General features: G+C 27.5%; 1 protein-coding gene across 2 annotated transcripts in view; it reads left to right on the top strand.

The window, feature by feature from the left end:
• Positions 1-120: 120 nt before the first annotated feature.
• The window catches only part of LOC129983624 (leucine-rich repeat and calponin homology domain-containing protein-like), a 49,621-nt gene continuing 36,879 nt past the window's right edge, over positions 121-12,862 (top strand). Inside the window, exons 1-8 of one of the 2 annotated variants that reach the window (XM_056093161.1) lie at positions 121-816; positions 4,419-4,563; positions 4,874-5,000; positions 5,612-5,717; positions 7,348-7,484; positions 7,609-7,727; positions 8,756-8,873; positions 9,285-9,370. In XM_056093161.1, coding sequence (XP_055949136.1) covers positions 648-816; positions 4,419-4,563; positions 4,874-5,000; positions 5,612-5,717; positions 7,348-7,484; positions 7,609-7,727; positions 8,756-8,873; positions 9,285-9,370 — 1,007 coding nt within the window. In that variant the 5' untranslated portion in view covers positions 121-647. The remainder of the gene's footprint in view (positions 817-4,418; positions 4,564-4,873; positions 5,001-5,611; positions 5,718-7,347; positions 7,485-7,608; positions 7,728-8,755; positions 8,874-9,284; positions 9,371-12,862) is intronic. The other variant, XM_056093160.1, reaches the window with a different exon arrangement.

Here is a 12,862-nt window from a genome sequence, read left to right as displayed (position 1 = left end):
TAATAAAAAAAAAAGAAATGATCACTGGGATCGTAATCCAGCTGCAAACGCTTCCGCTTATTTACGTTTAAAAGTTGCCAAATATTTATTGTGGAATGAGAACGAAAAATATTTTTTTCTTATTATATAGGCAAATTAACTTTTTCTTTTAAATATAATTTGTATACAAACAAAATGATGCAATCAAAAATTTTTTAATGCTTTCGATATTTCTGCAAAATGACGAGATGTGCATTAGATTTGGTACTTGTATATCGATTCGTGATTTAACTTTAACTTTTTCCCCCAGTTAAACAGATACGGATGAATGGGAGCATTGTAATATGATGTTGTTATTGGCCACAACTGGAAAGTTAGAAACTAATTTAGCTCCTTGCTATGAATCATACGATTGTTTTTATTATTAATAAGCTTTTATGTCGCATTTGTCGATTCTAACTTTCTATTTCATCCCTGCAGTAACATAGTGTTTCTATTACTAATAGCTAGTGTCGGAGTTACCGATGTTCTTTCTTCCTTGTGATTTCAGATTTTTAAAACTTAGTGCAGATATCTTTAACAAAATGAAATCGACATCATCTGTATAAAATGAAATATTTTGTGTTTCCTGACTTCCAAAGAAGATATGTGCCACATTTTCCTTAAAGATGGCCTTTGTGAACTCTATATTGAGTAGCCCCGGGACTTCAATGAGAAATATAGACAAAATATTTGAAGATGCTCAACTAAAAGGAATACTTCAACTGAATTCCCGGAAACTCAAAGAGTTTCCAAAGGTCTCTTGTAAATATGATTTATCTGATCTTGTCAAAGCTGGTAAGTTTCTTTCTTCTTTGACCCTTTATCTATTTATTTATTATTTTATTTTTTAAAATCACATTTCGGTTCGTAACTTAAGCAAACAATTTTATTTTATGATAAGGTCGCTTTGATAATTCAATTATTTTGGTATGCAGTAATTTTCATAATTTTTTTCTTTTATCCCTTCATGTTTCAACAAAGATTTAAAAGATTTGCTTTAAATTTTTAATATGAACGCAAGTGAGATACTTAATATTAAATCTGAATATTAATTTATAGATGGGGAATGGTATTGAAATAGAGAAACTGATTTTCTCTATTTGTTTGTTCTCAATTTGTTTGCTTGTATATTAAAATTTTCCATCAATCAAAATGTCAAAATGATACTTTTTTTTTTTTAGGACAAGTTTGCTTAATTATTGGGGTCGACAGGTTTGATTGTTATATGGCTTTTAAAATTCAATTTCGTCAACTTATATTATTTCAGTATTATAATACACTGAACATGAATTATTTTTTAATTGATTTTATGAAGTTTTTCAAGTATTGATGCATTTGACTGTTATAGAGAAGGAAAGTTTTATAGTATTTCATGAGTATTCATTGGTAAAAAGATGGTGATAAATCCTGATATGCATTTGAAATTCATGTTAATGTCTACAGAAGAAGAATTTCGTGTAAAAAAATGACCTAATATTTTTAACTGTAAGTCTAAAAAAGTTGCTGTATGAATAACATGATGTATCATATTTTGATTATTTACATTTCATTTTATCTGAAATATATTAAAGACCACTTCAGCAAATAATTTTTTTACTATTTGATTGAGTGTCCCTTGCAATTATAATAATGATAATTATTTATAAAACTACTTTGATACATAATTGAATCAATCCAGTTAAAATTTTTCATTGGTGCTCTGTCACTTAAGTACAATAACTTAGTCATAAATCCACTGTCATATGAATGCTACTTTTTTTGTTCAAATTTAGGTAGAGCTGTTTCAGTCTATCTGCATTAGATAAATTAATTTCTTTTCCCGTTAAAACTTGTACTGCAGATTTATACTGCATTCCAATAATTTTTCTTTCAGGTTTAGAAGAATAATTTTTAACAGTATTTAATTTTTTTTTATCTATTAGAAGATAAATCTTAACTAGATTTAATCTAAGTAAGAAAATTATATAAAAAAGGAAAATTAAAATTTTGCTTAAACTTTCATGACTGCAACTTCATTAATTTGGAGTTTTAATAATATTTTATTTTAATTCTTTCTATTTTTTAATTTGTAACTACTTTTATTGGTGACCTTGTGGTTTGCCAGTAATATTGGTTATATTTGATTTCACTTACATAGCATAGAAGTTATTTCAAGTCAATGGTTCTGCCAAATTGTCAGACATTAATTGTGAGACTTTTATTTTATTATATATATTTTTTGTTGTTGTTGTGTGCATGAATTTTACTGCACTTCATTCATTGACATATGTCGCTCATTTAACTGTGCAGTATTGAAAATTTATTTCTTGTGTATGACACAGTATTAAACAGAATCCTTATTCCTTAACTTTCAACAATTGAAGTAACTCCACGACTAAATTTTTGATAAAGCTATGGAAATGGTTTGAATTTCAGATCAAGTATAGATAGAAAGAAGTTAAAGAAAAAATATTTTAAAAAATTGACAAAAATCAGGACACAATTTTGTAATTATTAAATTTATATCATTAGAAAATAGTTTTTGGTTTTTAGAAGTTAATAAAAATATAATAAGGTATAAGAACCATTTTCACTCAATAATATTTTTGAAAGTTCACGAGTAAAAAAAATCTAAAAAAGCCCTCGCATTTATTTGGAACCCCCTCCATAAATATAATTAATTAGAAATAGTATTCATTAATTAATTAAAAAAGTGTCTGAAGATGTAAATTTACTCTTTCCAAAGTATATAACTACTAACTTATTAACTATGGGCTAAATAGTCTGGCTTGAAGATCACCAACTCACACAGACACACATTCAGTCATCATTAATACTGAATTTGTTAGCCATTTTAATTATAGTTATTAATTTTAAATATGCACTTATTTCATATTCCTTGTTTATTTTATGACATCACTATAAATAATAATGATTTTTTAAAACCATTCTTCTGAGTCGGTTTGGAAACCAAAAATTTTATTTCGAATCTTTTATAGAAAGCATTTGATCACTATATGTTATAGAAATGTATATTTTAGCATTTAATAGATAATTTACATATGTAAAATATTATTTCTTTAAAAGATAAAAGGATTATAAATTATTATTACATATGCTATAAAATATCTTCAAATATATCCGAGATAAATTCCCTGAAGTTAAATAATTCTTATCGAAATAAAAAATGTTTAAATCTTGCATTTTGTGGGCCATCCTTCATGAAAAAAAGCTTAAGAAAACTGAAATTAATATGTTTTTTTTTTTTTTTTTAATATCAAACAGTATCACATTTAAGAATTTCAAAAATGAGAAGATATGAATTATATAAAGCTCACATTCTAACTAATATATAAATTGTTCCAGCTCAAAATTCAGCTGTTGAGTTAGCTTCAAAATAACTTATTTCTTCTTTTTTTTAAAAAATTTTATGTCTTACATATTTCTGAACTTTAAAAAAAATTCTGCTTTTTAAAGTTTTAATATGATATATAATGAGATTGAAATCAAACTAATGATAATGTTTTAAAGGCTGTTTGTATAAAAATGTGATGCTTTTCACACTTGATGAAAAGTGATAAAAAATTTTGCTCATTTGATTCATTACATAAAAATGCAATTATTATCTTCAGGTGGCTGATATTTAAAAGGGGAGGGGGTTACTTGCCATCATTTTGTGCTTTTGAGGTGCAATTTTTTACCTATTTATTTATTCTTAAAAAAATCTTCTTTTTCAAAAATCAGCAAATTAAAATCAAAAAGAAAATTATTAATTAATTCAAAATAAAAGAAAATACCAATAAATTAAAACTTGATGCTGAGTAGTGTGTGTCATAGAGTAAAAATCTATATATAGCTATCTTTTGCATTTACAGTATTATTTGTATGCCATTGTCAAAAATAATCAAATTATTAGAGAATCTGTTAGCATATAATCATTGGTGATTGGGTAATACATGAGTGTACTTAATCGTATTATAAGTAAAAATATAAACAAGTACATTTATTTTGAATTGCATTTTTCTACTAAGAAATTGTAAAAACAATATGCATTTTTCCAGGTAAAAAAGTAGTAGAAACAGGGGAATTTGAGATTTTTTTTTACTTAGATGTTTCTAAAAATGATATGTATATTACTAATTTTGTCATGGTACTGTAATTTTTTATTTAATTGTTGTTGGATACAAAAAAATTAATAATTATTGAATATATATCTGTTTGATTTATTTTATTGTATCTAATTTTAAAACTTTTTTTTAATTATTCTGTTTTTGTTTCACTTTTACAAAATTGTATTTTTAAACTATTACAAAACTGTCGTAGGATTCATTTGTACTCTTCTTTGAAGTATCGGGACCTTAATGTAACAATGTAATGTCTGGTTGTATATTTAATTTTTTATGTATCTTTTTTAATAGATCTCTCAAAGAATAGATTAAGTGAACTTCCAACAGAAATATGTGGATGTGTATTGCTCGAAGATTTGGATTGCTACAACAATGTCATACGCTCAGTGCCTGATGCTGTTATACAGTTGCAGTCATTAGCATACATTGATCTCAGGTGGGGTTACTTTAAACTTTCCCTTATCCATTCTTTATATGAATGGTCCTTGTTTCAGGTGAAGAAATGCATTTTTCTCCCTCGGATTCTCTATATTTTTTTAAAGCCAAGCACTTTTTTTTCAATTAAAATTGCCTTTTGATGTTTAAATTATCTTTCATAATGGAAATTTTGAAATGATTTTTTTTAAATTTTTAGTTGTATTAATCTAGCAATGTTATTAAAAGCATTAATTGTGTTTCTTTTAATAATAAAATGTATTGTTATTTAATTTGTTTTAAGTTCATTTCAGAGTTTATTTGCTTTTCAGTCGCAACCAACTTACTGTTATACCAGTAGCTTTCTGCCATCTTCCATTACAAGTGTTAAACTTGAGGAATAATAGACTAGTTTCAATTCCAGAGGAAATTTCAGCCATGAAATGCCTCCGAGATCTGGTAAGAATCCTTTAAGCAATTTTAACTTCCTTATTGACTTCAGAATAATATTATTTTAATATTAATTTGATGCATGGCATATTCTGTACCAGATTAGAATAATCATTTAAGAACTGATTATATAGGATGTATGGTAGCTTTATTTGAAATGCATATTTATACTGTATAAAGATTAGTGAGAGTTTTTTTAAATAATTGATAAAATAATAATAAAAAAAGCCCACCTTCATAAAAAAATCTCTTTCAATTCTAAATTATTTTTCTGCTTTAAAAAGCTTTTAAAGTTTTTCAGTGAATAAATTAGTATGTTAAAGTAGGTAATTTTATTTTTGAATGTATCTTTCTGCAGAAGGCACAAAATATTAAATTAATTTCCCTTTTTTATTATTTTTTAATTATATTTTCTGTGTCAACAATGCTTAGTCCCAAAGACTAAAATAGGGAGAAAATATTTTTGGACTTCCCCTTCATTAATGTTGTAAACATTTAAAAATTTGTGAGAAAAACAACCATTGCATGAAAAAGGTGTTAACAGAAAGCTTAATAGTGATATAAATAATCTTTTAATGTATATGAAATATTGTATGTTTGATTGTCACTTAATTTTACAGGATGTTAGTTGCAATGAAATCACAATAGTTCCACCACAACTGGGTTGTGTGACATCACTGCAACGCCTCAATTTAAAGAGGAATTTGCTTTTAGAAATTCCCATTGGTATGTTTATTCTTCTAGATAAGTACAGGATTAATGATTATAAAAATATAATGCTAAATTTGTACTTTGATTGCAATTTTTCTGTTTATTTCTATATATATATTCTGTTTATTTTTATTTTCAGTCTATGTTGTGTAATACATTCAGTCAGTTTTTATTCATACAATTTACAATGTTTAATAAATTTTTTTTTTAAGGGAGGCTTTTTTTTATTGTAAATGTAAACAATATTATGTAGTATTATGTTTTTAATGATCTGTTTATTGACTATTCATTTTCCTTTATTATTATTAGAATTAATGTGCTGAAAGAATTGGCTTATTGAAAATATCTTTTATGATTTCTTGAACTCCATGATTTTCTAATTGATGCCGAATGATTAGTAGGTCTGGCCAATGACTGAATTACTTCAGCACAATACATTGTCACAGATTAATCGAGATTTCTCAATGTATCATATTATTATTCTTTATTTATTGCAATAAGAAACTATAAATATCCTCTCTTAGTATATTCACTTGTCAGAATACCTTGAAAAAAGTGGAATTTTCAGTTACTTTGCTTTTATTAATATGATTAAAATATTTGAATTTTTCCTTCTAATAAAATTATTAAAATCTAATAATATTAAAACCATTTCAGTAGAGCATGTTGCAGTAGCATTTTGTTTTAGCAATGGCTGGGTTCCTCAGTGTATCAAAATATTTTATTTCTTGAATAGTAGAGTAATTTTTTAAATACTACCTCCTCTAATGCTTTTCTTAGAAAATTTCAGCTCCTTTTATCTTTTATGTGCATATAAAATATTTATGCCCTTCACACAGTAAATTAAGTAGTTTTGAAATCTGAAGTCTAATGTCATAAAAAATTAATTTAGAATAGGTATAAAATAAATTTTTATTTAAGGAGTACTTGGGGCAGATTTCGCTTAGCTTAAATATGCAGTTAGAATTTAAACTCAATTTAAAGCTAAAATCATTACTGCTAAAGAAGCTGGAAAATAAAATTTCAGAAATTAAAGGTAATTGCTTCAGAATATGTAGGAATATTAAAAACATTTCGAGCAAAAACAGAAAGCTGATATTTTTGAAATTTTGATTTTTTTTCCATTGTATTGGTAATTGGCACAGCCTGAATGATTAGTGCCGTAACAATCTTTTGCATCTCTATTATTTTAAAATTGTATTTATTTTATTTTCTATTTAAAATTGTGCTTTTGTATTTATCTTGCCTTCAGTTACCTTTTATTTATTTAGTAGTAAAATATTAATAATCGTATTTTTTCCCAAAAGAAATAGTCTGATGCTTAATGAATATGACAATTTTATTTATATTACTGCTTTTTAAAAGTTTTTATATGTAAACACAACTTATACTTCATAATTTTTCTCTGGGAGTTTGCCAATAAAAAATTTAAGAATGCGATTATTTTGCATTATTTTTTATTTAATTTCATAGTTAAATTTTTTGAATTTTTATATTTATAACAGTTTTTTTCAATTCATTTATTAATCTAGTGTAAAAACTTTTTTTAAATTCATATCTTAATAATAATATTTTATTATTTTTTCATCTTTTAAAAAATTTTGGCATTCTTTATACATATTAATAAATCCTGCAATTTTTACAGAGTTATGTCATTTACGGCTGGTTCATCTTGATGTGTCAGCCAATCGTATCTCTGCTATTCCTACTCAGTTGCGTTTCATGACTTCCTTGCAAGATCTCATCCTTGACCATAATCCTATGACATTCCCTCCAGCTGTTGTGAGCATTGCTATTTGTTCTTCTAAATTTATTGTATTATTAGATTGTATATTATTTTTGTGATCAGTATGAAAACATTTGATGTCCAAACTATGATTTATTGTCATTTTTTTCTTTCTTTCAGCTCTGTAAAAGGGGACGCATACATGTCTTCAAATTCCTAGAAATTCAGGCCATCAAAGAAGATAAACGAGGCATTGTTTTGGAAACTGAATTCCATAAATTTAGAAGTCCATCTATCCTGTAAGTCTATTATTGTGGACAAGAAATGATGTGGGCAGTACAAATATTCATACTGTGCTGCAGACCATTGTATTTATATTGATTATCTTCTCAAACCATAAATTTAACATGTTAGTTTATTGTAAGTTAATGTTTTAACATTAATTTGCAGAAATGATATTTGTTAATTTTTTTTGATGATATACATGCTATGCCAATAGCATATTTTCCCTTTCGTATAGAATGGTTATATAAGCTGAAATATCAGACTTTTAGAATGTCCCTCCGTAACCTCCCTCCCTGAATTTGATGTATTTTTATTGCAGTGCAGATATTTTATTTGGCTATTTTTTTTTTATATCTTCATTATATGATGGTGATATTTACTATTAAATTGGAAAAAACTTTCTAATTTTTTTTAATGATTTGGCATTTATTGTATCAGTGTTAAAATAATAAAAATTTTGTTAGATGCTGTATGATTTGACAGATATTTAAATAAACATTTTACTGAGTGAGAAATATATTCCAAAGTGTAATAAAGCTATTTGAATTATTCTGCATAGTTAAGTATTTCTTCCCATTCCCAAAAATATTTTTTTTTCTCTATCTTAATATTGTCAATTGCTTTTTGTTTTTTACAATTAATATGTTATTATGTTGACTTTGAAACATATTAAATCTTTTTTAGATTTGTATTTGTGTATATTATTTATCTCCCCAATAACTGAAGGAGATTAGATTCCCAAAATTGATTCATAAGCTAGCTGATATTCCAAACTTATGATTGATGGAAATTATTTATATTATGAAATTTTTATGAGTGTCATAATTTGTATATCACTGTGATTTTTCAAGATATCCCATTCTGCATTTATCATAATTATTTTTATTTTAAGGGATCCTGAGCTAAATTGATTGTTCAGTATTAAAATTATCCATTTATATAATTTTAAGCATAAACATCTTGTGTGTGCAAGATGTTTTATTCACTATTGAAATTTTATGAATGTAAGGATGTAAATGTTTTTTGATAATTTTGCTTTCAGGTCAGATAGCAGGTTAACAAATGGTTTTGGCCCTAGTAGTTGTTGTCGTAAGAGCTACACATTTGACTCTGGCTATAGTACATCAGATGGTGATTGCCGATCTCAAGAGTCTCAAGATGTATGGCTTCTTCCTTCATTTTCCATTGTTTATTCTATACTGTTATTCAAAGCTATTTTTATTATATAAAATTATGCTACATTGCTATTTAAAATATTAACTGAGCTAAGAAATATCATTTTGTGTTGGAATTTTGCTGAAAGAATCTTACTGATCTGCAGTGTTCTCTTTCCATATTATTGTAAAATTTAACACCATAAATGAAAAATTCTTGGAAGATAAAATACGTTTATTTTCTCTTAAGCTATTCTGTGTAAAATTAAGTATTTCTGCCTTTACTGACAATGGAGCATTTCTATCATTTGATTATATTTGCCATTCTTTAATTTTTTTTCTGTAACTTGTACATTTTCCCATTAGGTTTTTCAGCTTATTTATGTAATAGATATTTTTTTTTCTTTTCTTTAATAGCTGAGTGGTGGTTTCAAGAAACCATCAGTTGAATCTCCTCGCTGGGAAACTACTGGTAATCTTTCCATTAGAAATCAAAATACTAAGTAAGTATTATTTGTATACTTACTTTGTTTACTTACTTATACAAAGTAGTGCTTATATATATATTTATATGGGGAAAGGCAACGACTAGCATTAATATGTGAAATATATTTATTAAGATTAAAGGACAAACATTACTAACATATAACATATAAAGATACATGAGCGTGATGCATCATCTCTCATCGCCCAACTCTCGTCTGCCAATAATGGTGGGAAAGCATCACATGATTAATGATGTAACATGGCACCATACAGGATACGAGATCTGTTAACAGTTCCCACATCGACCGTCATGACAGGATAGGCGACCTCGTCTTAAGGTATACAGCACATTGAAGTAAACATATCATAAAACAGTAAATACTGAAAAAATAATAAGATGCAAATTGAAATATTTACAAGATATAAAAAATAGTCATACCATCTGTGACAGCTTAAATATATAGCAATACAATAGTGTGCACAGAAAATTTTGAATAACTAACTAAAAATAAAAATAACATTAGTGTTGAGCATATAAAAATATAATAACACAAAATAAGTAGAGAAAAAAATCAAAGGCTTCTTTCGTCCAAATACACACTCACAAAAGGAAAATAGTTGTCTTTTTCTTTAAGTAGTGTTCAGTTTCTGCACAAGTTGAAGTTTTTGATGGTCCATCGAAGAAATAACACTTTTCAACATCATATATGTTGTTTGCTTTAATTTTCATCACTTTATATGGTCCAAGACCAGGGCCAAATTGAGTGCGCTTTATTGCAACAAGATCATTCAATTGAAATTTTTGAGCATATTTGTGACACAGATTGTAAGTACAGCAATTTTCTTTTTGGATTTTGAGGATTTGTTGTTATGCGTCTTTACTGAGTTCATTACGCTGTTGAAGAAATGCAGATTGGATCTCTTCGTTCACATTTTCGAGGATTTTTATATTATGCTCAGATTTCATTTTAGTTCCAAACAGAATTTCGAATGAGGTAGAATTGATACTTCGTTGAAATGTAGAATTTATAATTTGCTGAATGGCAGCAACATGGCTATATCATTTTTCAGCGTTTTCTATGGATAGCTTGGAGAGTATAGCTATGACAGTAGAATTAAGTGTTTCTACCTGACCATTTGATCTCGGAAGTCCAGCTGTAATGGAAATATGGGTGTTATGCTGATGCCGACAATATTCTTTGAATGACTTGGATGTGAAAGCAGTACCTCTGTCCGTAATGATCCTTGAAGGATTGCCGAAAACAGATCTTTGGCATTTGAGCTTATTGAGAACTTCAGCCGTGTCGGTGGACTTGATCAGATAAAGCCACACAAGCTTCGTAAAGGAATCGATGATTGTCAGAATAGGCTTATATTTCTTAGAAGTGCTGGGGAGTGAACCCAAATGATCAAAGGGAGTGTCGTCTTTGTCAAGTAAATGCAAAGTGCCATCTAATTTGCCACGTTTACTGTTATTTAGGGCAAGCCTTTGAGATATGTCCAAAATTGTTACAGTTAAAACAATGCATCTTACTGTTACTAAGATTCGATTTTGATTCTCTTTGTTGGACAGGAATTTTATATATTGTGCCACATCTTTGGCTGTCACTAGCATATTTAGAATACGACGTCTTTGAATTATTTGCATTTATTGCACTTACGATAGTTTCGAAAATTCGTACTTTTTCTTTAAACTCAGAAAAACATTTTGCACCATAAAGAATAATTTAATCAGAAGGGGAGCCCTGTATCCCATTTATTATGTATTGAATAACAGAACATTCATCAATAAGAGTTTCAGACTGATTCGCAATTTCAAACATGGCAATAAAATATTGCATAGAAATTTCATTCGAGTGTATTTTATGTCTTTCTAGTTGTTTATGTATTTCAATAGAAGTTACTTTATCGGAAAATTCATTAATTTATGCACTTTTAAAAGCATGATATGAATTTAGATTTCTTTGAGAAAATAAAAAAGATTTAGCAGTACTGGAAACTAACCTCTTTGCAAAGATTAATTTTTGTTGTTCGTTTAAAGAAGGAAAAAGTGAAAAATTCTCTTCAACATCACAAAAAAAAAAAAAAAAAAAAAAAAAAAAAAAAACCTTTTTATAGAATAGGAATCATTGCCTGTGAAGTTTCTACAACTACCACAGAGATCACGCAGTAAAAAACAAGACTGAAGGTTTATTTTATTCATCGTTTGGTTATTCGAGGGATCATTTTCAAGTGATTCCCTATTTGTGCCAGTAATTAATGCCTGACTGTTATTTATGAATGTTTCGGGGATGGGAAAGGAAGAATTATTACCGGCATTACTAGATGAACTTTCAGTTTGAGAAATTGTTGAGGAAACAAAGGTTCTTCCTCTATTTCCGATAAAAAATTAATATCTAGTGAGTTCTGAAATTCATCTAAATTATTTTGGGCTTTAAAAATATTTTCACACAAATCATCTTTGTTACTTTCGTTTACTTCTAAATGTAATAAATCAGAAACGGAGATGAAATCAGATAAGGAAAAATTCTTCAGCAATTCTTGTTTATGTTTTTCTACATCTAAATTTTCAAATCTTTCAAAATTTCTCATTCTTTTTTTGGGAAGAATGGTCAAAATCTGAAGCTTAACACAGTGTTAAGCAGTTTTATTGAATTAGTTTTAGCTTTTTTAGGGAGTTAACGATTAATTGAATATCACCTAATTTTAAAGACATTTTAACTAATTAAAACAGAACTAATACACATTCAATTGGGATTAAAATTTAAAGGGAGAATGCAATAAAGCAATGCACTATAAATTACAAACTTATTAAGAATCACATTTATTTAGAGTGGAAAACTTGGGGAAAAAATTGCACCTACGTGGTTGGGAGCAGTTGAACTATTCACTCCTAAATGATTCGCACATTTTCATATAATTCAGTTTCTTCTGTAATTTAGAAATGTTGAACAGGATAATGTTCCTTTTTTAAAGCAACCAATATATGTCAGCACAGTTGCACAAGAGCACGAAGTAATTGAATCTTGAATGTTTTCACTTGAATCATATCCATCAAAAACATGCACTAACGTCCATTCATAAGTCCAGTAAATCATCCACAGCAAAAATCCATTCTAATCAAAATTTTTAGTGTCATAAATTGTACTAACGTCCATAGCTTTTTCAACAATTTGGCAGGATTTGCTAGGGGTATTCACATGAAAGGCCGAACCCCCAAAATGTGGGGGAAGGCAACGACCAGCATTAATATGTGAAATATATTTATTAAGATTAAAGGACAAATATTACTAATATAGAACATATAAAGAAACACGAGCGTGAGCTGTATGTCTTACAGACTCACTGCCCAACTCTCGTCTGCCAATAATGGTGGGAAAGCATCACGTGATTAATGACGCAACATGGTGCCAAACAGGATACAAGATCTGTTAACAGTCCCCACATATATATATTTGTTAATTTTTCCTCTATTGTGGTATGTTTCTTATTCTTAGAAGAAATTGAAT

The sequence above is a fragment of the Argiope bruennichi genome, chromosome 9 (assembly GCF_947563725.1).
Source record: "Argiope bruennichi chromosome 9, qqArgBrue1.1, whole genome shotgun sequence".
Taxonomy (NCBI): Eukaryota; Metazoa; Arthropoda; class Arachnida; order Araneae; family Araneidae; genus Argiope; species Argiope bruennichi.
Note: the sequence above shows the minus strand (reverse complement) of the source record. Positions and strands in the feature narration are given on the sequence as shown.